Below are 26,629 nucleotides of genomic sequence, written 5' to 3'. Positions count from 1 at the left end.
AATAAAAGGCAAACAGATCAAGAGAAAAAAAAGGAAAATTACATGTTACAAGAAAAACATATATTTTGTAAAAAAAAAAAAAAAAAAAAGCGATATCCATGTTAGAACACAACTGCAGAATGGAGTTTGGATATTATATTTAATCTCCCAATCTTAATGATATTGGGATGATTCCCTGAACAAAATTATAGATTTCAAAAAAGCAACCAGGTAGGAGATTTTAGTAAATCCAAATGGTAAGATGGTAATTCCTGGATTGAGATGAGGGAGAAAAAAAAAAAACAAAAAGAAAACAAAAAAAAAAACCTCCAATTTGACAATCACAACCAAATTTTGTAATTTAAAATCAGACATTCTTAAGATGCTGTTGTAGGATATTATATGAAGGAAAACTTCAATCTGAACTATTCAATGGCACAGTGTGCCCTGAACAGTCTGCTCACTGTACTGCTCAGAGGCAGCTGTGGTCACCACCTATGCCCTATTGAATTTCTAAGCAATTTTAAGCCAGACATTTTGACAGAACTTGTTAATGTATGCCTGAGACTTCACAACTGTTTCTGTCAAATGATCCAACCCACACAGTCTGACGTGATTTAACTTGTCTTTATTATGAAACTTCAAGAGCAACTACTTTGGGGCATGATAAGCAACCAAGTATGCTATACAATTTGGAAGAGAGCTAAACTCAGGAAACTTCGTTATTAGTGACTAAAACCATGTATCTTTTATGTTTCTAGCATTTACTCACAATAGTACAAAAATCATGAAAATTACTTCTACTGGAAAAACCAGTTTAGACAGATGCATGAATAGTATATGCAGTATTAGTAATAGTATACAGAAAGCTGTAAAATGTATATGGTGCCACTTTAGTGTTGTATAAATATAAGTAATACATAAGATCTAATAGGCAGTATATACATCCTATGTACGATGAAGTTAAAGCAAAATTTACAGCACAGCATTCTATTTGCACACAGGATTCATTCCTTAAGTGTGTGTTTCCGCCTCTTTCATAGTCTACAATTATCACCCTCATTGAATTACTGGTGAAGTAGGAATTGAGCCAACATGAGTTGATTCTCTGATTATACTGAGCAGCTCTTCCCAGCCACAATGTTCAGATTTACCAAAAAAAAAAAAAGCCTCAGTGTGAAGTTGGCAGTATTTACATATGTGAACAATAGCTGATCCACTTTTACAAAGGCAGGTTGAATGCAGCAGCATCTGCAGTCAGTGGAGTTCGGGAAGGGTAAATTTCAGCTCACAGTCTTTAAGGGCTATTTGCACTAGAAAAATTGCAATAGATTTTTCAATTATGTACTGAAACATTTTACCTCTGAACCTTATCTCATTTTTAGAAATGCTTCATTTTTCAATGAAAATGTTTTTTATAAGGATTGTAGCAAGCTACAAAATAAACCAGCTCCAAGGGAATTATTACCAATTATTTTTTTAAAGAAAAAAAAACAATTTTGGAAAAAAACAAATCTTCACATAGTAATTAATAACTTCATGTAAATTTAACACTCTATAACAATACTCATCTAGTACTTGATACATTTTCTTTCTTCCCCAAACCTAGTACCATCTACCTAATATAGTGTACACTAACCAGTTTTTAAAGTTAAGACACATTCATGATTCTTGGTATTATTGAAAATTTCTGTTTCATGATTAAGATAACCCATGTTTCACAAAGATAAATTCTACATATCTATAGCAAATAGATTATTAGATAAAAATCCTACAGGATAAGACACTGGATTCAATGCCACAAGGTTTTATCTGAAACTTTATTAGATATTATTCTCATGAATAAATGGAAAGAAAAAAATTTTAAAACATGCATTTTTCTCTCTTGGATGTGTGTATTGTTTAAAGCAAGTGTCTGTGAGTATTGCATAATCGCCTCAAATTAATGACAGCTAAAACTTTTTTCCCCTGCCACATGTTTTCTCTTTCTCACCTGTGGACACATAGGCATAAGTAAGTAAATAATATCATTCTAATAAAAGGCTGCTAGAAAGTAGATGCAGGGGATGGATTGAGCAGTATTATTGTCTGCACACTGGTCCTCATCTGTCACGATGTAGGCGTTTGTGTTTAAAAGGAAATTATTTCATCCTCCCTGCCTAGTTTCCTGCCGATGTGACAGTGCTCATAGACACCAGGGAAGGTTTCAAAAGTGTCTTCATCATTATTTCAGATACAGAGTTCTTTTGATCATAGGTGTCATCTATGATTACATAGATCACTTCTTCCAAAACTAATGGCTATATAATATCAAATTAAATGGTATCTGATGTGCTTTTAAAATAGCTTTCCAAGCGTAGAAAAGACAAAAGTCCTTGTTGTCTGTTTTTGGTCCAGTTGTCCATACTTTCTAAATTACTCAGATTGGCTGATAATCAGGGCCCATTGTGAGTATGCCTGTTTTTGTCATCAAATTTCAAACTTACATGTCATTTTATTGCCTAATCTATTACCCCATTCCGAATAACTATTGCTTTTTCAAAATATTTATATTTTACTTTATATTAAAATATATACCTATATATGTTTTAATGTCAAACACTAAACAACTGACAAAATTAATTTGCTGTTATGCTTTAGCTTGAGGGCAAACTTAATCAGTGGCTACGTAAAGCATATGTTACCTAGCCTTTCAGAAGGAAGGTCCCAATGCTTGTAGTTCAGGCCCTGGATTAGTGCTCTGAGATGTTTTTAACTTTAGTTAGAATGCACACCTACTTGTGGCACTTGCTCCGTATGCATGCATGAGCAAACCACGCAGTGATACCAAAACCCATGTTATTTTAACATAAATATTTTCATTAAGGGGAATCTTGACTAAAATTTGACCCACATTATTATATCTGCAGAAAATGTAAATTCCCCTTTTGTATTTTCTGTATTTTAAAATAATTAAGCATAGAATTTAAATGGGAAGAAACTATTTTAGTTCAGGATTGTATCATGAAGTTGATGTCTCAGCTATGACCTTTGGACTCTCTGAGGACTTTCCATCCTGTCTTTGGAAACTGTCATTCTAAACTGGGACAGGAGCTATCCCTTTCTGTATTGTCTTACAAATTTTGTTTTATATCGGAGGCTATATTTATCTCCCAGAGTTACTGTGATACAATGTAATGGGCAATTGCTAACTGAGATACTGCCAACACCCCATGCATAACAGTGGGCTCTGAGCAAGGTGGGATGCAAAATCAAAGCTGAGGGTTTTTTTGTGGGGTACACAAAAAAACTGAGGTGCCTGTCCACACTCTCCAAAACTATGGCTTATACAGCAGCAAATTGTTAGATATGGAACCAGATATTTTGCTATATCAAACTCATGGTGGGGGGGGGGGCAGTCTAGAGATTGATATTTAAATGAAAACTTCTCATCCCTCTCCCCACTCTGGATGCCCCTGCCCTGTCTTTTCTAGACTAGGATCTTGAAAGTGATGATGTTCTACCTCAGTGATGTAGCATTGTTAGGCCTTTGTATTATAAAATAGAGTGATAGCCGTGAGAACACCTTTCTTATGAAAGCTATTTCACAACTTGTCTCCTTCTTCTCTTTCAAGTCTTTTCCTTCTCTACCATTTTGAACAAAGCAGGGGAAATAACTCAGTCCCAGAAGACAGGACCAGTCATCACGATGGGATGGCCTTTTCTTCCAGTACCACTGAGTCTCATGAACCGGCTCATGTAGAGGGACCACTTAAGGACAGCCAGCCTCATCCAGCAAGGACGTTCTCATTTCTTCCTGATGAGGATGATTTAAGTACCCATAATCCCCTTTATATGGAAAGTATAGGCCAAAGGTCAACCAATTCTGACCTTTCACCAAAAGCAGATTTTAAAGAGCTGTTTTCACCCAGAACACAAGTTAAGAGTCAGTCGCTGAGGGGCCCAAGAGAAAAGATTCAGAGGATGTGGAATCAGTCTGTGAGTTTTCCTAGGAGGCTGATGTGGAAAGCTCCCAACAGACCAGAGACCATTGACCTGGTGGAGTGGCAGATCACCAGGCAGAAAGCTGAATGCGAAAGCACTGGGCCCCACCCAAGCCAGAGAGGTAGCAGCCATGCACTGCTCACCCCTGAAGATGCCCACGGGTCAGAGAAAGAAAGGGGACATAGAGACGCCCTACTCATCCAGCAAACAGAGCAGCTGAAATCTCTTTCTTCCGGCTCCTCCTTTTCTTCTTCCTGGTCTCACTTTTCCTTCTCAACTCTGCCAACCATTTCAAGAGCTGTGGAACTCCGGTCAGAACCGAATGTTGTCGCTTCTCCTCCTGACTGCACCTTGGAACTTCCTCCTCCGAGACCCTGTGTTTTAAATTCTCTAGGCTTTAAGAGAGAGACCCCCACTTGTACGTTAGACCCGGAAACAAAAAGGAACTCCTTTGAAAACCTTCCCCATCCACCTAACATCCCTGCTTCCCTTCCACGGCCTCCCCTTCCTCGACCTCCTGTTGCCTTTAGTACTTTCCCTCTTCCCCTCTCTCCTCCTAACCCTCCTCCTCCCCAGCTTCTTACATTTTCTCTCCCCACGTCTACTCCCCGTACGTCTTCTCTACCTCCACCACCATCGCTCCCTCCTCTTCCTCGACCGCCAGCTCCACGTCTCTGCCCACTGCCTCCTTCAACCCCAGTTCCTCCCACGGACAGCATTTGTATACCAGCTGTTAAATGCACTGCCAGTGTTGCACATGCCAGAGAAACTAAATCTACGACACAGCCACCAGCATCCAAACCGCTGTGTGACGTGGAACCTCACAAACACCCAAAGGGGGTCCTCAGACATGTGAAAAACCTAGCAGAACTGGAGAAGTCGGTGTCTAACATGTACAGTCACATAGAAAAAAACTGCCCACCCACAGATATCTCAAAACTACACACGTTTTGCCCTCCAGAAAAAACAGACCTGGAAAGCACATGTGACCAGAGCCAGGAAACGTTGGTTAGGGTTGTTGAGGGAATTGACGTGCAACTTCACAGTCAATCAACGTCTTTGTAATGTTGCTTCTCCTGTTTTAACTGGGCAATTCTTTTCTTGGTCATAATCCTCAAGTGGAACATGAGAATTTGAACGTCAAAGAAGATTCCACTGTTTTAATCCCAAACTCAATGCAATGCTGTTTTCTTCCACCCTTTTAATTTTAAATTAACATCATCTTCACTAATTCATAGAGTAGATTACCTTAATTTCTTTAACTTCAAGGTAGCATTATTTGTCCTACATTTATTTAAAAAGTAAGTAACTTTATCTGTTTTTAATTGGGGAGATATGGGCATGAAAAGTACTGATCCAACTAAAACCAAAGGCTTGTTGACTTTGTTGATGGGCGATGTTACTTTTCTTAAGTTTTTGACCATAGTTTTATGTGAATGTTCTAGTGGGGGAAAACAGAAAAGGCAGGCTGTTCGTGCAGTAGTGCTCTCTTGGGCTTGTTATTTTCTTGAAGTCTATGTATTTGGTAAAAAGAAATGTTTCCCAGGTAAAATGTTCCTTAGAAATGTAGGGAATGACAGACAGCAGGGATTTCAAATCAATCTCAGGTGCTATAATATGTAGTTATCGGTTTTCTTATGCTATCCTCCATTCTGGCTTGTTTTAATCTTGTTAGTAGGCTTTCAGATGATAAATCTTTCCCATTTTTCAGTTGCTGTTCTATTCCTTTATCTTGGTGCTTTCTGTTTCCTTCTTTATGATGAAAATAAATCTCATGCCCTTGACTTTTGTAAGACATCTTATTTTTATCAAAGGTGCCTAAAATGCTATTTAATTTAGCCTTTTCACTTTATGACATCATCTCCTTAATTATAATTTTAGGATTCTTCCTCCCAAGAAAAATGTTCTTTGATATCCAATTGATTTAGTAAATGAAATAAAATCCCGTTCAAAATGAAGAGAGATTATGCTTGGTGAATTATCACCTCTATGCTCGTGTGTTTGCTCCTTGTTTTAGAACAAAGATAAAGACTTATCCTGTGGGAAGAAAGTCTTGTAGTTGCAGTAGCTGTTAAAATACTCCTGAGCTCAACAGACTGAATTCTGGGGAATCAAGGCTAAGCTAAGCACAACTGTCTTCTTGAAGCATGCACATTCGATTTAATCATATCTACATATATAGACACATGACTATTTTTTCCCGTGAAACACATTGAATAAAATTCAACTACTAGGAATCCCAACTTTTGAAACAAATTCCTTTATTTGTTGAACTCCAGAACTGTAGTATTTGAGAAGACATAACTTACGCAGAGAAAGGTGCAGCTCTAAAACAGTGCTATGCAGGGTCTCAGGAGAGCGGCTAAGCCAGCCACCACAGCTTCTGTGACTTCAAGGAAACAGCGGATGTCTTCCTGAAGTGTCCCAGCCAGGGTTAAAAGCTTGGCATTACTTCTGCGTGTCCACCAAGCCTGAGACAAATGCTAGTGTGTCATCTCTGAAATGGGTTGGTTGTTTGTTTGTTTGGTTTGGTTTGCTTTGTGGTTTTGGAGTTTTGACTCTTAAAATTTGAGACGGCCTTTCGATAATTTAATGTTCATTCCTGATTAACAAAGATAGATTTTTTTAAAAAAAATCATCAGCAAGTCTACTTATTCTCGGTAGCCCATCTGCTTCAGATACTTTCCCTCCAAATCAAAAGTAATTTACATCCTGGGATTTTTGGATGTGTTTTGTTTTGTTTATCTCTTTCACTGAAAAGCTTCAGTTGGAGTTTCTGTTGGCAGCTGGTCATATACATGCCTGAGAACTTGTGCTATGTGGTGGATTCTGATAGGGTGTTGCTGAAAGCCAGTTAAAATATCTTCTACATGAGCCCTAGAAAGGTTATTTAGATATATGAGCCTAAATGCTCCTCCTCTCTGCAATGCTCCAAGCTCACCACCTGTCTATATGAAAAGGACATCCTTTCCTCTGCATTTGTTAAGGTCTGCCCAATGGATAAAGGATGGTTGCATAGCTTATTTAAAATTAAAAGAAAACATTAATCACACATTTGTCATGATTAAAATTAAATGTATACAGACGTAGGATGTAAAATAAGTGATTGCTACACACAATGTAATAGGGTTACATAAAAGACACATTGATATTATTTGACTGATTTTAAAATTATCAACATTCGTGCTTTGAAAGAGCACAGATAATTATGAATATTGATTGTGTTATATACCTCTTGTGGGCAAGTTTCCACCTTGGAGCTCAAATAGCAGTATAGTTACCCAATGAAAACACCAGAATGTGTGTGTGTGTGTGTGTGTGTGTGTGTGTGTGTGTGTGTGTGATTACTTTTGAGAAAGGATCTTGCTCTGTCACCTTGAACACATAACTCACAATGGCTTCAGACTCACTATGTAGTCCACACTGACCTTACACTCATTCCACTTCTCCTGTCTCAGCCTTCCAAGGGCTGGGGTTGTAGGTAGGAGCCACTAAACCAGGATATTGGATTTTTTGCATATTTAATAAAAGGAAAAAATTAAAATATCCTAGAAAGTAAAATTTGTCTGGATATAGTACCTGATATGTGTGCCATCAACAGAATTAAGTCCTAAGTATGAGCCGTGTCTTATTATCTCTAAAAGACAATGGAGTACATTTGAATATGTATAAAGTTTTACAAGAATTAGAATGGTTGTAATAGCCATGTTGCATTGGCAGAATTGAATTAAACACTGTAAAATTCACTACAGAAACTTTCAGAAATTAAACTGTTGAGGATTACTTCACATTGTATTTGCCCCATAACCAGCAGCTCCACCAAGCTATTGGGTAACCATTTAAGGCACATTTAGATATGTAGACTCATCCTGTAGAGCAGTGGTTCTCAACCTTCCTAATGCTGTGACCCTTTAATGCAGTTCCTCGTGTGGTGGTGAACCTCCCCCAACTACAAAATATTCTGTTGCCGCTTCATAACTGTAATTTTGCTATTGCTATGAATCATAATGTAAATATCTGATGTTTGACCCCTGTGAAAGGGCCGTTTGATGCCCAGAGGGGTTTGTGACCCACATGTTGAGAACCACTGCTGTAGAATTATGGCTACCTGTGTTCAGCAAAGATACTTTAGTTGTACCTTAGAAAGCTGTGCCTTTAACTCAGTAACATCTCTTCAGCACCATTGTATACAACAAGGTTAACAGCATCAACCTATTGACTATATACACAGCACATAAAGAAAAGTCTCATAATTAGTGGCACCCATATTGTTACACTCCCCTGTCACTCTCAAGTGCCATCAAATATAGAACAACTTGTGATCTGTGAACTTTTCTTACCTTTTTATAGTTTTGAATACTTGGAAGTTAAATCTCTAGAACCTTCTTCACTTTAGTTCTAATGATGTAATTGACTCATGGGAGGTATCATTATTTTGTTTTCATTGTTGTTAGAATCAAGTTGACACAGACAAAAGAATTGCAGTCACTTTGTGGAATATAATCTGAGTATGGACATACCTACCTGATTTTCTGTTTAAGAAGCATCTCTACCTCTGCAGTGAACCTATTATTCATATCAAGACTAAGACAAGAGACAGCACAGAATACCTTTATGCCCGTTGATCATAATAGAATCAAAATGAATTATTACACCTTCTTTTTAAGTTATTTTCAGGTTTATGTCTTCGGTGTATGTGCATGCATGGGGGTAGGGAACATATGGACCATAACTTGTGTGTAGATAGAGGTCAGAGGTCAGCTTTCAAGAGTCAGTTCTTTCCTTCCATTGTGTGAGTCCTGAGGTTTGAACTCTGTTCATCAGGCTGTGTGGCAATACCTTTACCTGCTCAATGGATGTGCTTAATGGGTCATATGAGAGCAAGATCTGTGAAAATAATTTTTCAGTCATTCAGACCTGACTCATAATCTCCTCATCTTAATAATATTATAGGAGGTATGCCCCAGTGAGACAAGTTTTAGTAAAAATTTATCATATTTCCTCTGATTCCCTTAAATGGTCCTTATCTTTAATTCTCTCTGGTCTGAAAATCCATGCATTTAATACAAGTTTCCATTTCTGCCTTTCAGGGGAGGCTTTGCACCAGAGGTAAGGGCCTTATCATATGGTACAGCACCAAGCCTTCAAGGAAAGCTTTTGTATAATTATATAGGACAAATACTGGTTCTTTTGAAGCTAGTTTTACCTTCTTTTATTTCAATCAAAACTTTTAATGATGTTTTCTAATGCATTTCCTTTCTATTTCTTTACTTTGGAGTTTTAAGTCTATCAATCAGGGTGTAAACAAAAATGGATGTCTTTGTCCTGAATTGTAACTACTTGAGACTGTGATAGCATGCTAAGTTGGGTTTTCTGGTTCAATAGATATAATTCAGGACCTGTAAAATTACTTAACCTTTTTTTCTAAAAAACAGTCCAGGGTTTTACCTAGTCCAACTATCTTAAATATCTAATAAGTCAATCATAACATTAGAAATCTCTGAGTTTTCTATTATGTTCCTCTGACTCAGCCTACAAAGAACATTCTGAGGATTCTAACCAATAGTCTTGGATGAGATTTCTGAGTGATGGTGTCAGCAAAGTTACTGGAAACCTAGTTTGGTTTAGTACACAGCTTCTCAATCCAAAGAAGGATGGGAAATATATTCTCTAAGTAGCTTATACTTCAGATTGTATTTATTCTAGACTATGTAGAATCATACTCATGACCTATATGAAGAACTAGTTCTCAGGGATGATCGTAACAGATGGCAGGTGAGTTAGAGTCTCTACCCTAAACTTCCTTTCCTGTTCAAAGAGCAACATGTCTAAATGCTCATTTTGAGCAGCTGGTTCACAGACAGGATCACTTCCAGAGCTGTCTTCTACCTTCGCAGGGCATACAGGAAGATTCATCATTTAACAATTTACTCCCAAAATGCACTGATAGAGTGAATTGATCATGCATTAGTTCCCATCTAGTTGAAGCATAAATTATCATGAAAGCTACAGATAAGGACTTTGTCACAGTTCACTGAATGAGTAAAAGGGGAAGAAGGCAAGTTAGAGGCCCTACAAAATTGGAGGAGGGACAATTTCCTGACTCACAAAAGACTTTGAAAACATGCTTGAATGTGAACCATCCATATTTTATTAAAAAAACAAAAAACAAAAAACAAAAAACGGAGGAATGAGGACCACACCTTAAATACAGTCCCAAAGATACTGCATCTTGTTACTCCAGTTTCCTAGTCTTCCTAGTGGATGTATTAGACTTTATGTGATGGGAAGTAAAATAATAAACAACTTGAATCAAGATTAAGCTTGTCAAAATAACCCTGTGTTATTTTTTTTAGAAGCCCAAGTAATCCTTGATACTATTGCACTTAGACAAAAAATATCTTTATGGGTATTAGTTATTAAGGTTATTATAAATTTGTTAATTAAAGTAACCAAAATTAAAACAAATGACTTCTTATATACCTTATGTTCCCAAGTAATTATCTAAAATATTACTTAATAGTTTGGTAGCTGTCATGTGAATAATGAGTCATATCTTAAGTGACAGGTTCAAGCTGTTGCCTTTATTCCTCTCAATCTTATTCTATATTTCCCATCTGAATTATTACCTAAATCTTTTCCTGTTTTGATTTCCTTTGGCAGCATCAACTGTTGAGACCTTCTCTTCTTAAACCAGAGGTATTGATTTTCACTTCCTTTTCAACCTCACTAAACCTTTACAATACTTTCATATTTCTGTTATGTGTGGGCCGAGTGGGTGGCCTCTGATATGGTCCCCTTTACTAAGAAGAGAAAATGTGTTTTCAAGTTGAAAGAAATAAGTAAATAAATAGAAATCACCTCTCAATTGCTTGCTGGTGGCTAAAATTACAAATGTTTAGCCTCGCTCTAGAAGAACAGGTTCTCAACCTGTGGGTTGTAACCCCAAATAACCCTTTCACAGGGGTCTTCTAAGACCATTGGAAAACATAAGTATTTACATTACAATTCATAATGGTAGGAAATTATAGTTATGAAGTAGCAACAAAAATAATTTTATGGTTGGGAGTCACCACAACATGAGGAACTATATTAATGGGTCACAGCATTAGGAAAGTTGAGGACCCCTACTATAGAAATTAGGCAAGTAAAGATTGTTCCCCAAGACTGAGCCACTACTGCATAAAGCCACTCCATGGTTTATCAGCAGCTGGGGTCCATCTGAATGGGAACTCATTGATCACATCACTCCTCAAGCCAGAGAGAGATCAGGCAAAGGCTGAAGGAATGTTCCAACATCTGCTCTGCTCTCTCGAGCACATGTATGAGTAAGCGTTTCTCCTACAAAGTAAAAGTATTTTCAGAGTTACGCGACAAACACACATTATTTTATTTATTTGTTCTCTACCTCTAAGACTAAAATGAATATAAAGCAATACTAGTTTGAAATATTTTTATTCTTTATGATAAACTTAGGCTTTTGATAAGCCTTTCTAAACATCTGATTCCTTTCTCTAGGAATGGTACCCTGCTTTTACTAAAGAAAAGCATTTCTTGTTTAGAATTTCCTCCCATATCTGGAGACAGGGGACAGACATATATGAGTTTAAGGTTAAACTTCTAATTAGAAAATTTCCAGGATGATTGATCCAGAAAACTCAGGGTTAAAATCTATTTAGATACACACAGCCTTCGTCAACATATGCATTCTCCCAACCAGCGCTATCACCTAAAAATGTTGACAGTCACACTCAATCCATGAGCTTCTAGTCAAAGCAGGGAGAAGCTGAGAAATTGGGACTGGAATTGTTCTGATTTATAGCAGTTTAAACATTACAGGAATAAGAGTCTAAGTTAACTTTGCTTTTTCTGTGTGGTCAACAGCAAAAATTAACTTTAAAATAATGTTAAATGTTTGGTCCACTCACACAATCATATTTTGGCTCACTAACTAGGGATGCAGACAGGGCCCCTGGCATGCAGTGACTAGGGATGCAGACAGGGACAGTGGCATGCAGTGACTAGGGATGCAGATAGGGACAGTGGCATGCAGTGACTAGGGGTGCAGATAGGGCCCCTGGCATGCAGTGACTAGGGATGCAGACAGGGCCCCTGGCATGCAGTGACTAGGGAGGCAGACAGGGACAGTGGCATGCAGTGACTAGGGAGGCAGACAGGGCCCCTGGCATGCAGTGACTAGGGATGCAGATAGAGGCTGTGGCATGCAGTGACTAGGGATGCAGACAGGGACAGTGGCATGCAATGATGAGACTGAGTCCCATCCCCTGCTTAGTTCAGTTCTGGGGTCTTTTGTGTCACTAGGACTTTCCTCTGTTTCTTTTCCTTTTTTAACCCTTAGCATTCTGCTTTTTACTCATATTTTTGTTAGTCCCTGTCTACCTTGACCTAGCTCGGAATTGCAGAGTATCTTTCTGCACTCCAGCATTCCTGTTTTGTTCCCTTCTAACCTTGACTGTGTTGAAAGTAGTTGATGCTGGGAACATACAGCAACAATCAAAACCTGAGTTTTATTCTTACCTTAGCAATAAAAAGTACAGTTTTATATAACTAATCATTACTAAAATTAAATTTAAAACTTAGAGTTTTCTTCTTGGCACCTTATATGTATTAGATTAGTCATGCATTGATTATCGGTGTAAACGTAGCATTTCTGAGATTCTTGCCTTATGTAAACCAATATAATTATGCTATTAGTCACTTAAAAGTCTGAACTCACCAGTGTGGAGCTTACATGTTTTTTGAAGTAACCTAAAACTAGGCTTTAACTTTGTTCTAATTTCTTACTGCTCTTTCTTAACCTCATTTTATGCTTCCCTTCCTATAATGGAAAATTTTGTTGAACTAAAACCTACAGCTACAAAGCACAAATATACCACTTAGATGGAAATTTCAAGAGTGAACTCCTGTGCGTGACTAGCACGTGAGTCAGCTTCGAGCACAGCTTTCCCTCATGCTAAGTGCTCTCCAGGCTTATAACATGCAACGTGCATATTACCTCTTTTCTAACCTCTTTTGAGTGGGATCTCACATTGTGCTCTGTCTGTACTTCACCTCAGCCTCCTTTGCCTATCCTGTGCTTACATGCTGCAATGGACTAATTTCTTGGACCTTCACATTGGTGCTGATTTGGGACTGTTATGAAGAATATATTGTGGTATACATTTTCCAACAGGTTTTGCAAATTTATATCCCCCCACACACGCACCCCAGAATTTTACGGGTACCAGCTGCCCACTGTCCATGGTAACATGTGATATTGCTAATTATTTTTTCAAATGTTTATTCTAATGGGAATGCTAAATGAGTTTTAACTCACACCTGAATTGGTTTTCCAAGTATTTGTAAGTTAAGAAGTCATTTGGCATTATTGTGGAAGGGCAGTTGTGGGCCTAGTAACGACAGGAACTTGGCTGGGAATGTACACATCAACAACCTTCATAAAGTGAGAGCAAGGCAGGGGGCAGATTGCAGGGTGATGCTGAGTATGGATGTGGAGTAGTGGAGTAGATGAGTAGGAACCAGACCTCATGGAAGGCAGGAAACACCAACAAGATTCTTGGAGTATATGATAATGATAATGCCATGCCTTTGTTTTTCAAGAAAAACCCAAATCCCAGATTTTTGGTAGATTTCTTTGGTTGAGGTTAATCACAATTAATTCTTTTAAATGATTTGGCAAGTTGTGGCATAATTAAGAGTTATTGTCCATATTTATCACATAGGTTATGGATTTGTGTGCCTTATAAATGACTCCTCTTTGCCTTCACTGAAGGGCAGTAGTTCCTGATTCATGCTACATACCTATTAACAGAACCAATTCCTATCAATAGCGGCTTATCTATATATACCAACCCACTTTCCTGTGGAGAGTTACAGCTTCTCCCGTCCTCCTATCTCACTCCATTGTAAATTTAATCTTCTTAAGTTTTGCCATTTATCATTAATATAATGGAATTAAAATGGAAATGTGTGGAAATTAATTTAATAGCTACTGAAATTGCTTTTGTGTATACACCTCAAAGCACAGCAAAAGAGAAGAATTTGAGAAAAGTGGGTATTATCAAGAGTCAGGAGAAACCTTAGTAAGATCTGAAAGCACGGGTCTTTAACCCCAGAATCAGCATTAAGCTGAAGTTCTTATTAATGTATGAATTACTATTGGATGATATAAAATGTTTGACGAGGGAGCACTTGGTAACAGAGAACCATTATTAGGAAGACAGAACAAGTAAAGTTATTGGAATAGTTTTCCTGGCTGCATAAGGCACTTAATAAGTTACAATGTAGTTGAATATTGATTACTTTAATCTTAAAAGCTACTTAAAAGCAAGTAAAACTACCCACCTGAAAATGCTCCAGTTTTACCATCAGGAAAACTGAGCTCTCCCATTCACACACTAATGATAAATGTATTCCATGACAAGAGCTGAAACTGTGAGAACAGGAATGTGTTCAACGACACTTGTCATTAAACTTATTTTGGCAGGCGTGTTTGGAGAGACATGAACTGTAGGTATGGAAATCTCACTTAAAACTGAAATATGTAAAGAATTTATTTAAAAATTGCAAATTTCTCTTTTTGAACAATAGGATTTATCCATGGAATCTGGGATTGATCCTGGCCAGGAATATGGACAAGATTATTACAGTTATGAGCATGGGTACATCTTCAGTTTTTCATACAGAATTGTATTGTATTATTTTTAAATGTAATTGGAAGTTATTATTACTAATAGAATTTATTTTTAAAATGTCATTGCCCCAATTTTACATTTGAAAATGAATAGTGTATCTGATTTTTATGTTAGTCAAGTTCTCACCATTTTGCTTTTTCATTTATGCTGCTTGTATTTCTAGAAATGTGCTAAGAAGGTTCATAGTAATTAAAATGGAATATAGAAGTCAAACATGTTTGCTCAATTCCTGGATTCACCATTTATTCTGTATGCTGTGTTTAGCATTTTACCTAACCAGTCTACCTGACGTTTTGTGCCAGAGCAGTGAAAAAGTAAAAATAAAAACAGAAAATATACTTAAGAATCTAATAGTAAATATGAAAATGTAGAGTTAATTCTGCACACTTAAGCCAACTACCTACAAAAACTACTGAAGAAGAAAAATACCCCACAGGCCATATTCCATGCAAACTTTCATGTAAAGACATAGATTTTTACATCCTTGGTGAGATACATACTTGTATGTAGACTCTCCCTGGTGTCCTTGGTTCTTCATTTAGTGGTGAAGTATTATATCTTTCTTTTTCCTACTTCTCGTCTCTCCTCAAATTTACATGTGAAATAACAACTCTCTTCCTTGTTATTCCAGGGTATTCATAAGGGTTTATGGGAAAAAACAAAAACAAAAACAAAATCGCTCTGGCCATCAGGTAGTGGTTCTTAACGTGTAGTTTTGTTTTGTTTGTTTCATTTTTAGAAGGTATTTAATAGATCCTGTCTAAGTATCTGTTGATGAAATGATGAAGAAAACGAAGAAAGCAGAAGTCATTGTGGTAGATTCTACACACATATGAAAAAATGTCTCAAGTTACAAGTTTATGTTGCAGGTATGAAATGCCCCAGTATGGAAGTCGCCGGCGACTGCTCCCACCTGCTGGACAGGAGGAGTATGGTGAGGTGATGGCAGAAGCTGAGGAGGAATATGAAGAGGAAGAGGTAATTGTCGCGACTTTGTTGAGTAAAGTAGCAATGCGCTAACTGTATTGTTGATCCAGTTTGACTAACATGCTGTCCAATATTCCAATTTTAAAAAGTCCTAATAATTCAGTATTTGCTTTTCAAAGAAATGTCACAGTGCTCTTATTTCATTCTCTTATCTATGGAGGGAAATTCCTTAACTTTTTTCAGGTTATTTCCTTCTATATAGAAGTTTAAACAACTGAAAGAAGTTACAATAAATATGCTTTCTAAAATCATGAATGTCTTTCTATAAAGACAGAATTAAGAAACAAATATAATAAAAATTATATAATACCTGGTTACTTTTGTTCTTACACTATCTGCTTAACTAAAAATCATGAAAAAATACAGTCTTTGTATTTCAATTATCAGAGAGTTAAAATGAATCATTTCTTTCAAATTCTTATACCTTGCCTGCTATATTTATTTTGCAAACAACCCTTTCTTTCCATGAAATGGTTGTTACTGCAGGTCTAATTGGTTCAAAATTCAACAAGACAGTTAGATTTTTTTCATAAACTTTCAAATTACCTAATGTATTTACATGAATTTTTAAAATTCTGAAACACAGCAGAAAGCTAACAAGCCAAAACTCTAGATTTAGAGTGGGAAATGGTAATGATTATTTCTTTCTTGGTATAAGTTTTTTTTTAATGAAACTATGAATAACAGAAAAGAAAGACCATTAGATTTGGATATTAATACCAGAAAGCCAAAATAAAATAACTTATTGTCTGCCAGCCAGCTTCTCTCTATCCTCAGAAAAGAATGTTGTCCTTGTTTTGGGGGAACTATTTGCATAGCTTGCATGAGGCTATTACCCAAACTATGAGTTCCCGCTTAACTTATGAGGGACAAGATCACGTCATAACTATCCTCAAGCTAACACCAGAATTGAGTCTAACATTTGAATTGCACTCTCAAAACTTTCAGGAAGAGCCAGAAAAAGTTAAAAAACCCAAAGTTGAAATTAGAGAACCTAGTGAGGAAGAGGTAGTGGTCACCGTTGAGAAGCCACCAGCCGCTGAGCCCACGTACCCAACGTGGAAGAGAGCCAGGATTTTCCCCATGATTTTCAAGAAAGTCAGAGGTCTCGCTGAGAAAAGAGGCATTGACCTCGAGGGTGAGGAGTGGAGAAGGCGCCTTGAGGAAGAGGACAAAGACTACCTCCAGCTAACTCTAGACCAGGAGGAAGCGACAGAAAGCACCGTGGAATCAGAGGAGGAGTCCAGCGACTACACAGAATACACAGAAACGGAGTCCGAATTCAGCGAGTCCGAGACCACGGAAGAATCTGAGTCCGAGACCCCGTCTGAGGAAGAGGAGGAGAGCTCCACCCCTGAGTCGGAGGAATCGGAGTCCACTGAGTCAGAAGGAGAGAAAGCCAGAAAAAACATCGTGCTGGCTAGAAGAAGGCCTGTGGTAGAGGAAGTCCAGGAAGTGAAGGGCAAGAGAGAGGAGCCACCGGAAGAGCAGGAGGAAGAGCCTCCGGTGGAGGAAGAAGAACAGCCGGAGGAAGGGGAAGAGGGGGAGCCAGCTCCCACGGATGAGTCCGCAGACCTGGAGGCTCAAGACGACCCTGAGGAGGGCAGTGCAGAATCAGCCTCCGTGGAGAGAAGCGTGGAAAGTGAGGCAGAATCAGAACTGAGCAGTAGCAGCAGTACTAGTGAAAGTCTCTCTGGAGGCCCCTGGGGCTTCCAGGTGCCTGATTACGACAGAAGGAAGGATGCCGACCCAAAGAAGTCTCCAGGGGCAAACTCCGAAGGTTACAACACAGCCCTTTAGAAGAGTTCCTAGTAGGTGGGATTTGCGGTGGTGTGTGCTCCTGTGTGCGGTGCCTTCTGTGTGTTCTCTGCAATGATTCCTGACATTAGAATGATTTCACTCTGACTCAAGATCAGAAGGAAGTCATAAAAAATGATTACATGTGCTACCTACATAGATGTGCATGGGGAAACACATTAGATCAAAACGGACTACCGTCTCCTATACCATCAAACAGGGAAACATCCGTACTGACTATAAGGTGGCATGGTCAGTGACAGTTGTCTATAACTACAAAAGATACGCATATATGTGATAAATATGTAGTCTTCGCAGAATAGATACTAGACAAACAACAAGTTATATGAGTAATTGTTTCTACACATGTCTGCTCACTGAAAAGGTGCCGTATCAAGGATACCGTGCATCAACTCCTACCTTCAAATTCTAGGACTTAAATGAAACCGTATTTTGAAAGTTAAAAGTGATTACCATTTATGTTGTATTTAAAATATATTGTACCAGTTACAGCTTCTCTTCTGGGCAAATAAACACCATTATTTAAAATACACATGGCCTGTTCAGCGCAGAGAGAGCATTCACAGTCCCCCAAAGTGCCATACTGTTTGAAGAAACACACAGCATTCCTTATGTTTCGCACCTCATCACTTCTGATGTTGGTTGTTGGTAAAAGACAACTGAGTCAGTGAAACTATCCATTGTATTCCAGTTGCTTATACAAGTAGAGTTTCTATTTTGTGTAGTAATACACACTCATGTTGGACAGATAGTTCCTTTAAGTAAGTGGAGTCTAAGTGAGATGACCCAGAACACCATGATGCTTCAACTCATGACACGTTAAATGTACCAACATTTCACTAACATGAGGAAGTGAATTACAAACTAGAGTGATGTACACTCAGAAACATCTTTAAAATACTGAAAAGAAATGCATTTAAAATGGATACAATGTATAAATTCTGTTCCTGGCTTTCTGCTTCACTCCTGAATAGTTGAGCAAGCTGTAAAACAGTGCTTTGGAACTTAGCTAACTACGGATAATACGCTTGTCTTTTCACATCTCACTGTATTTTGATGTAAAAAGAAAATGTTTCCTAGTAGGTCTGCTTCCAAACTCAGCAACACTTTATTCAAGGATGTTTAAACTCTGAATCTAATACAGAATTGGAGATAAGAAAGGGAGATGGAAAGGTCCCTCCTCCCTCCGGAGAATTTACTTTCCACTTTTCCAGGAATTGCTGTGGATTGCACAGACCTTCGATTTCCTTTGAGAATGACTTGTGTGTTGTTATTCTTTATTTTTTTCCCCCAGTGGGCAAGAAGAAGAATGATCAAGTTAGTGGTCGATCGAGAGTACGAAAGCAGCTCCGCTGGAGAAGACAGTGCTCCCGAGTGTCAGAGAAGCTGTCCTCACAAGCCCGGTGGGCACAGCCATGTCAACGGCAACATCTACATCGCACAGAATGGCTCTGTGGTGAGGACACGCCGTGCCTGCCTCGCTGATAACTTGAAGGTCCCCTCCCCTGTGCAGCTGGGGAGGCATTTGAAGAAGTTAGACAAGTTGGCAGTGACCCGTGAGGAGAATGTGCCCCTGAACACGCTGTTCAAGGGGCCGTTTCCTACAGAGAAAGTGAAAAGAACACCAACTCTGGTCACATTTGCCCCGTGCCCTGTGGTGGCTGAGCACTCGGCAGGGAAGCCATCGGGGACCAGGCTGAAAAACACAGCTGAGCAGGAGTCCATGGTAGACAGTAAGCTCTCCAGAGAGTCGATGGAATTCCACGGTGACAATACACCATCAGATGAGGAGGAGCTCTGGATGGGCCCATGGAACAGCCTCCATATACCAATGACAAAACTCTGACCAATAAAAAAATAATAACTTGGTTTTTACTTGTTTTTAATGAACTGTGCTTTTTATTGTCACAAAAATCAACATATGGGGTTTATAACACGTGCACAAGCTAACATTTTGAACAATCTGCTTTACACTAAAAGAGAAAGAGAGAGAGATGACATTTGTACCAATTAATTGTTAGCCCCAGAAAACCTTTATGGACAGATTCAATTTGCTAAATAACATATCACTTAAAAGTTCAGCTATTTGTTGGATCCTGAATTAGTTTTCATTGTAATAAACAAGTAGTAAACAGTAAAAAATCATTTAAATTTGGGTTAACATAGATTGTACTCCATTTCTAGATTTTCAGCACACATAATTTTATTTTCTATGGGATGAGGGATTTTTATAGATATGAGATTTATATAGATACTGTCTGTACAGAGCTGACTTTATAAATGAAAAAAAAAATTGGACCTGCAAAGCAACAGGACATGTGGGAGTCACTTGTAAGCTATTTTTAATCCTGAAGTTACTTTACTTAGTAACCACAATGAAATTTTAAAGGTTTTGAAGGAATATTTTTTGCCCTTAGGAAGAACACTTGAGGTCAAAGCTTTAAAGTTAAATAAATAAATAAATAAATATAATAATTTGCCGTTTTCCATGGTGCACACCCACAGGTGTCTGCACACACTCTATCCATTCCAAATGTAGCAAATAATTTAACCACTTGAAATTCAAAATAACTATTCAGAGCAACATCTAAACCTCACTCTCAGCTAAAGCTTACTGAGGAGCAGAGAGGATCAAATAGGCAATAGTGCATCTAGAACCCAGGTTTAGTGGATGACATGGCAAGGCAGAGAAGTCTCAATGTGACTAGATATGACTCTTTTATAAACCCAGCATAGAAGGATATGTCAGGGCGATGAATGTATACAATGTATAAAATGCCTATACAGACTTGAATTCCATCATAGAAGGATGAGTCAGGGTCATGGATATATACAATGCAGCCTAAATAGACTACAACTCCACAGCTTCATTGTATTGGTGCATTTAACTTCTCCCAGCTCTGGTTTATTTATAGGTAATTTTAATGCATGTATTTATGTGCTATGGTCCAGAGCCAGAAAAATGATTGTTTTTTATCTGCGTAGTTGTCTTATCAAAGAACACAGTCTTCACTTCCCACCTCTGAACAAAGCACAGTGTTTTACCAATAATAGAAGCTGAACAAAATGTCCTTTAAAAATCGCCTTGTGTGCTACATATTCTGCAACTGTAGAAAGGGATTCAGAATATTATTGAGTATGTCTTAATGTGATATAGTTCACTTCAAATTTTGCACTGTATTGACCAAGTTCATATTTCAATTAAATTCTCTCAGACATGCTTATTATGTGGTTGAAGAACCAAATAGTGCATTATTATTTATTGCCCTTATATGATTCACATTTTTAAAAGTTTTTAAGATATTTTTTCATATTTACAAGGTAAAGGAATTATATTCACAAACTTGCCTATATCTGTGACTAGTATGTCTTTATTTCAGATTTCTGAACATATTTGGAATCATGTCCTGACATCTCATGTTATTGGAAATTAATTCATTTTTGTACCCTTAGAAAACCCATCAGCATTAATTGTAATATTAGAAGTACAGAGTCATGCCCACACTTGCAGGCATAGCAACAAGAATGTACATTTTCACAATATCTAAGATAGTTTGTATGCATATTGAAGTTTGTAAAGCAATGATGTACTGTAGGTCTTATTCATTCAAGCACCAAAGCAATTGTCTGAGACATCAAGTATTTTGCATAGCTCTCAAATTAAGCATGCATATTTCTCTGTTAGCTCAGTTATTGATCACTGACTATAATTTAGTATTTTCATGACATTCCATGGTAGTGTTTACTAGCCTCCCTTGGTATTCTTTGTGCATACAGCTTTGTGTATTTTTTTTTCTACCTTTAGCTTCTGGCTGTAAAACTTATTCGTTGATGTTTCTTTCACATTCTTTTTCTTATTTTGAGCCACAGTTTCTTATACGTTAGTAGGGAAGTTTGTAATGTTTTATGTTTTGGTTATTGCTATTGAAAAAATAATAAACTTGAGATGGGAGTGAGAGATGAGCATTTCAGAAAAAGCTGTATAGCTCTCAGAAAATTTCTGTGACCACTTTAATGAACTATGAGCATAGTTCTGAAGATAGCTTTTTGGCCCAAGACTAATGTCCTAATATGATGGAAAATATTGTATTTCCAAGATAATGTTTTGTAAGACAATATGCAGCTATTAAAACCCAGGGGGCATGCCTATTTCAGCACTTGCAAGATGGTAGTTTTGATACAAATGATCACAAGGCTAATCTATTCCTGGGGTGAGATAAAGATGAGCAGCCTTGATGTGGAACAACCAAATCAAATATTTGGTTGGTGTATTTGGAGAAAAGAGACAGCACTAAAACTCTGGCTAAATAAATCTGGATCCATTGAATCATTACATTCACAAGATTTTGAACAGCCCATAAAATCCTGACTCATGATTAAAACAGGGGAAATGTCTAGGTATGTTTAATCTTAAAAAGAGTTAACATGGTATTGACGTGTAAGTGTATATAAGGAAATTTGGGGCTGGTTTTCCTGGAAGAGCATAGGAAGTTCCTTTTGCTTTTGTTCTTCACACCAGCTTTCAATAAGGTAAAAAAAGAAAAACTTCAGCTCCCAGTGAACCAATCTAAGCAGCAGATAGCGTCAAGTGCTGTTGTGAATCATGACTTCAGAAATCTTGTAGATATGAAAGTTAAGAAGCAAAAGCAATCAATGTGGCAGAGCATTGGTCACTCAGTGACCATCAGCTCCTAGTGTCCTGAGTCTCTAGCTTTGTTCTTCTCATTGGTTGAAAGCCCTGAGAGCTGTCACAGAACTCCAACTTGAATAGCCGCCCAAAGGACCTTCTTTAAGTAAAGGAAAAGGCTTGCCTTGAAGTCCCCACTGCTGTGGGATGTTCTGTATGGCAAATGTGTTGCTAATTAGTCAATAAATAAAACACTGATTGGCCATTGGCTAGGCAGGAAGTGTAGGCGGGACAAGGAGGAGAATAAAGCTGGGAAGTGGAAGGCTGAGAGAGAGACACTGCCAGCCGCCATGATGACAAACAGCATGTGAAGATGCCGGTAAGCCACGAGTCACGTGGCAAGGTACAGACTTATAGAAATGGATTAATTTAAGCTATAAGACCAGTTAGCAAGAAGCCTGCCACGGCCATACAGTTTGAAAGCAATATAAGTCTCTGTGTTTACTTGCTTGGGTCTGAGTGGCTGTGGGACTGGCAGGTGAGAGAGATTTGTCCTGACTGTGGGCCAGGCAGGAAAACTTAAGCTACACCCCACTGCTAGCAGTGATGCCAAAACATGCCATTGCCCTCTGTGGTTCTTCCTAACAGTCACTGTAGCTACAATCAAAACGTAGTTAGTAACAATTATGTATCACAGAGCAAGAAATTGTTAACTATTGATTTGTAAAAGAAACTGTTGTCTTTCTCCCTTTCATGGACCTTCTTTTATCTCTTGCTCTGCTTTGTTGGTTACTTGCACTTTACATAGTAAGTAGAGCATACGGACTACTTCATTTCACTGGTGAAATAGGCAGAATGTGCTAAGAATCTATTCTCAGGGCAGATGCCTCCTGTGCCTATAAATACCACAGTGGTGCGTCTGAAGGGTAAGTTCAATAGTATCCAGAACTCTCTTTCATAGAAAGAGTTTCTCCATAGTTGAGGGTAATAACATGTATTCTTTGTTGTATTTCTCTCTTGTTTTAGCATTAATTGATTCTATTTACTTTTTTTTCATTGAAGTCTAGTTTAAGTTTATGGTAAGTTAAGCACATGTACGGAGGATGTAGGTGGACGTTGTCTATAGTTTGAGAAATTATCAGGACATCCATTGCTTTTCTGATTTCTCCAACACCTGTTCTTCCTTAAATATTATGTTACTGTATGAAGAAAATCAAGTATAAAGACTGGGTTAAAGTACATTGTTACACATTACACAATGTTTTACAAATAAATTTCTATTTAAAAAAGATGTCTCATTGTTCTTTCAGATAGAGATAAAATCAGCAATTTCTTTGCCATCTGCATGTGCAACTTAATTTTGCTATTAAAAAAATAAAAATCATCTTGGCCACCTCTTAAAAACATGTGGGAGAAAGACATAGATCTTAATGTTAATTCCCATTCTTGATCATTTCAACAATACGTTCATGTACCCATGTTCTACATAGAATAAGACTGTATTTCTTAACATACTATTCCCTTATTCATAAAAAAACATTTTTTATAAGCAAACACTCAGGTTTTCACTTATATCTGGTCAATTCTGTTTGTTGAAATGCTATACCATAGAACTGTGTCAAGAAGCACACCCAACATGAAGTTTTCTTATATACATTTAGCACCATTGAATATGTCTCAAAACCCATAGTTTTATTTATCAACAAGTTATCAACTATCTGCCCATCTATCTACATTGCTATCATCTATCTACATATTAACTATTTATATATCATCTATCTATCTTTAATCTATCATTGATGTTTCATCGCCTACCTATGATCATCTGTCTATCCACTTATCTATCATATATCAATCTACCTACAGCCTATCATTTACTACCTATCTACCTATAATCTACCATCTAGTATATGTACATATATATATACTTATAAATATATCATTATGTACCAGTCACCTAGTTATCATCTATTTATCTATCATCTGTCTTTCCATGTTTGTCCATCTGAAATTTGACCTGATTTCCCTGTACACTTGGAACTTGTCTCACTTCCCAATGCTGGTGACACAAACCTTTCCACTGGGAAATAAGGATAAGTTTTCTAACCCCACCCCATTTAGCCACTAGAGTAGCCTGGCCCCTCTGCCTTTCTGTTATTTTCTAGAGTGGAATGCCATTGATCCTCACTTGCCCCACACTTGATGCCCCTTCTTCCATAAGCAAAAGCTCGTGGGGAGCAAGGGTGAATTTGTCCTAACTGCAACATCGTAGCCTCAGGTTCATCAGTTTATGGTTTATCCCATCGGAAAGAGGAAAGAATGCCCTTCAAAATTAAGAGATGGAATGGCTTTCAATAGTCTGCACACATTTGTCCAAATGTTAGTACTGACATGAATTTAAATCCTATTGATCTGTTCCTCTTTACTGATTAAGTGAGAAAATGTAACTGTTTTTTCCATGATGCTCCTGAAAATACTCTAATAAAAGAGAAGTGGGAGGGGTCTATTGGTTGGGGAGGGGTTTTTTGTTTTTGTTTTTGTTTTGCCTTTTCTCTGGAGTGGGGGTTTTAAAGGGTGAAAGCTGAAGTAGTGTCACTGAGGAGCAGACAAGGGCTAAACGGGAAAGCCCTACAGTGGTATGGCATCCGTGAGGCCAGGGAATATTTAGAGACGTGTCCAAAACACGTCACATTTCCACTGCTCAAAACACACTTATGTGCTGTGGGATGTTCTGTATGGCAAATGTGTTGCTGATTGGTCAATAAATAAAACACTGATTGGCCGTTGGCTAGGCAGGAAGTATAGGCGGGACAAGGAGGAGAATAAAGCTGGGAAGTGGAAGGCTGAGTCAGAGAGACACTGCCAGCCACCACGATGACAAACAGCATGTGAAGATGCCAGTAAACCACGAGCCACGTGGCAAGGTATAGATTAATAGAAATGGATTAATTTAAGCTGTAAGAACAGTTAGCAAGAAGCCTGCCACGGCCATACAGTTTATAACCAATATAAGTCTCTGTGTTTACTTGGTCGGGTCTGAGTGGCTGGGGGACTGGCAGGTGAGAGAGATTTGCCCTGACCGTGGGCCAGGCAGGAAAACTCTAGCTACACTTATGTAATGACTGAATTAGCCTAGGCTCTTTGGGTTTGAAATGAAATTGAGTTTTAAATAAAACATAACCCATATCTAGGCTTTTCTCTCTGTCCTCAACATCCACCTTTCCTGGGTGAGCACTGAGTAATAGCATTTGGGAAATGTCAAAATCTGTGACTCTGCATGTCCTTATCTGCTCTGCTTTTTGTTCCCCATCAGGTTTATACTTCTTGCTCTCTTCCACAAGTGGCTCAGCATTCTCTAACATTACAAAAATATCAGTCATAGTACAATGAAGAGAAAGAGGGAGGATTTTAGATAACTTATATATAAATAAAAAATATAACCCAATAACTACTTAAATTTTTTAGTTATATGTATATTAATATCAGTAAAACAGTGTGGATATTAAATATTGCCTTCTAGACTTTCATGTGTCACATATTATTTATACTATATTAAACTGAACATTATATCTTTTTCCCAGAGATATATATCCCCATTCATATAATGTTAAGGTCCAAAGGAAACCTATAGGTACATATTTCAGAATATAAATGCATACTTTTTTTTTTTTTTTGGTTTTTCGAGACAGGGTTTCTCTGTGTAGCTTTGCGCCTCTCCTGGAACTCACTTGGTAGCCCAGGCTAGCCTCGAACTCACAGAGATCCGCCTGGCTCTGCCTCCCAAGTGCTGGGATTAAAGGCGTGCGCCACCACCGCCCGGCTAAATGCATACATTTTAAAACTAAGGCTTACAGGGGATGAAGAACAGACAGTTTTATATTCATCAATGTGCGAGCAAAGCAATACAGCTCGCCAGAAGAACAAAACAAAAGAAAATGTATGTGCTGTGTTTGTAGATTTCTGTCACATCAATTTGTCATCATGGTCAGTTCCAAGCTGAGAACACCTCAGAAATCTGTCCCCAAAACACTAATTTAAGAACTGGCCTCCATCTAGTATCCTCCTATGAGTGAGTACATACCATGTTTGTCTTTCTGAGTCTGGGTTACCTCACTCAGGATGATTTTTTCTAGATCCATCCATTTGTCTGCAAACCTCATGATGTCATTGTTTTTCTCTGCTGAGTAGTATTCCATGGTGTATATGTACCACATTTTGTTTATCCATTCTTCAGTTGAAGGGCATCTAGGTTGTTTCCATGTTCTGGCTATTACAAACAATGCTGATATGAACATAGCTGAAAAAGTGCTCTTGTGGTGTGGTTGAGCAGGATACTAGATGTGGAACAAGGATGACTGGACTGCTACTCACATCACCAGGGAGGCTACCTGGAAAACAGGACCCCAAGAAAGACACAGGGATCACCCAATGACAGAGAAATGGAATGAGATGTACATGAACAGCCTGGACATGAGTGGGGGTAGTGAAGGGCGAGGGTCAAGGGAAAGAGAGCTTGGGT

General features: G+C 38.0%; 1 protein-coding gene across 9 annotated transcripts in view; it reads left to right on the top strand.

Moving 5' to 3' along the window:
• Pcdh15 (protocadherin related 15) overlaps nucleotides 1-19,329 on the top strand; it is a 623,956-nt gene extending 604,627 nt beyond the window's left edge. For 5 of the 9 annotated variants that reach the window (XM_059244010.1, XM_059244012.1, XM_059244014.1 and 2 more), the window contains 2 exons: nucleotides 1,987-1,992; nucleotides 3,594-5,028. In XM_059244010.1, the coding sequence (XP_059099993.1) occupies nucleotides 1,987-1,992; nucleotides 3,594-5,028 (1,441 nt within the window). Of the gene's footprint in view, nucleotides 1-1,986; nucleotides 1,993-3,593; nucleotides 5,029-15,547; nucleotides 15,657-18,777 lie in introns of those variants that run through there. The other 4 variants (XM_059244013.1, XM_059244006.1, XM_059244007.1 and 1 more) reach the window with 2 other exon arrangements.
• The last annotated feature ends 7,300 nt before the right edge of the window (nucleotides 19,330-26,629 follow it).

Source organism: Peromyscus eremicus, chromosome 16_21, assembly GCF_949786415.1.
Source record: "Peromyscus eremicus chromosome 16_21, PerEre_H2_v1, whole genome shotgun sequence".
NCBI classification, from domain to species: domain Eukaryota; kingdom Metazoa; phylum Chordata; class Mammalia; order Rodentia; family Cricetidae; genus Peromyscus; species Peromyscus eremicus.
Note: the sequence above shows the minus strand (reverse complement) of the source record. Positions and strands in the feature narration are given on the sequence as shown.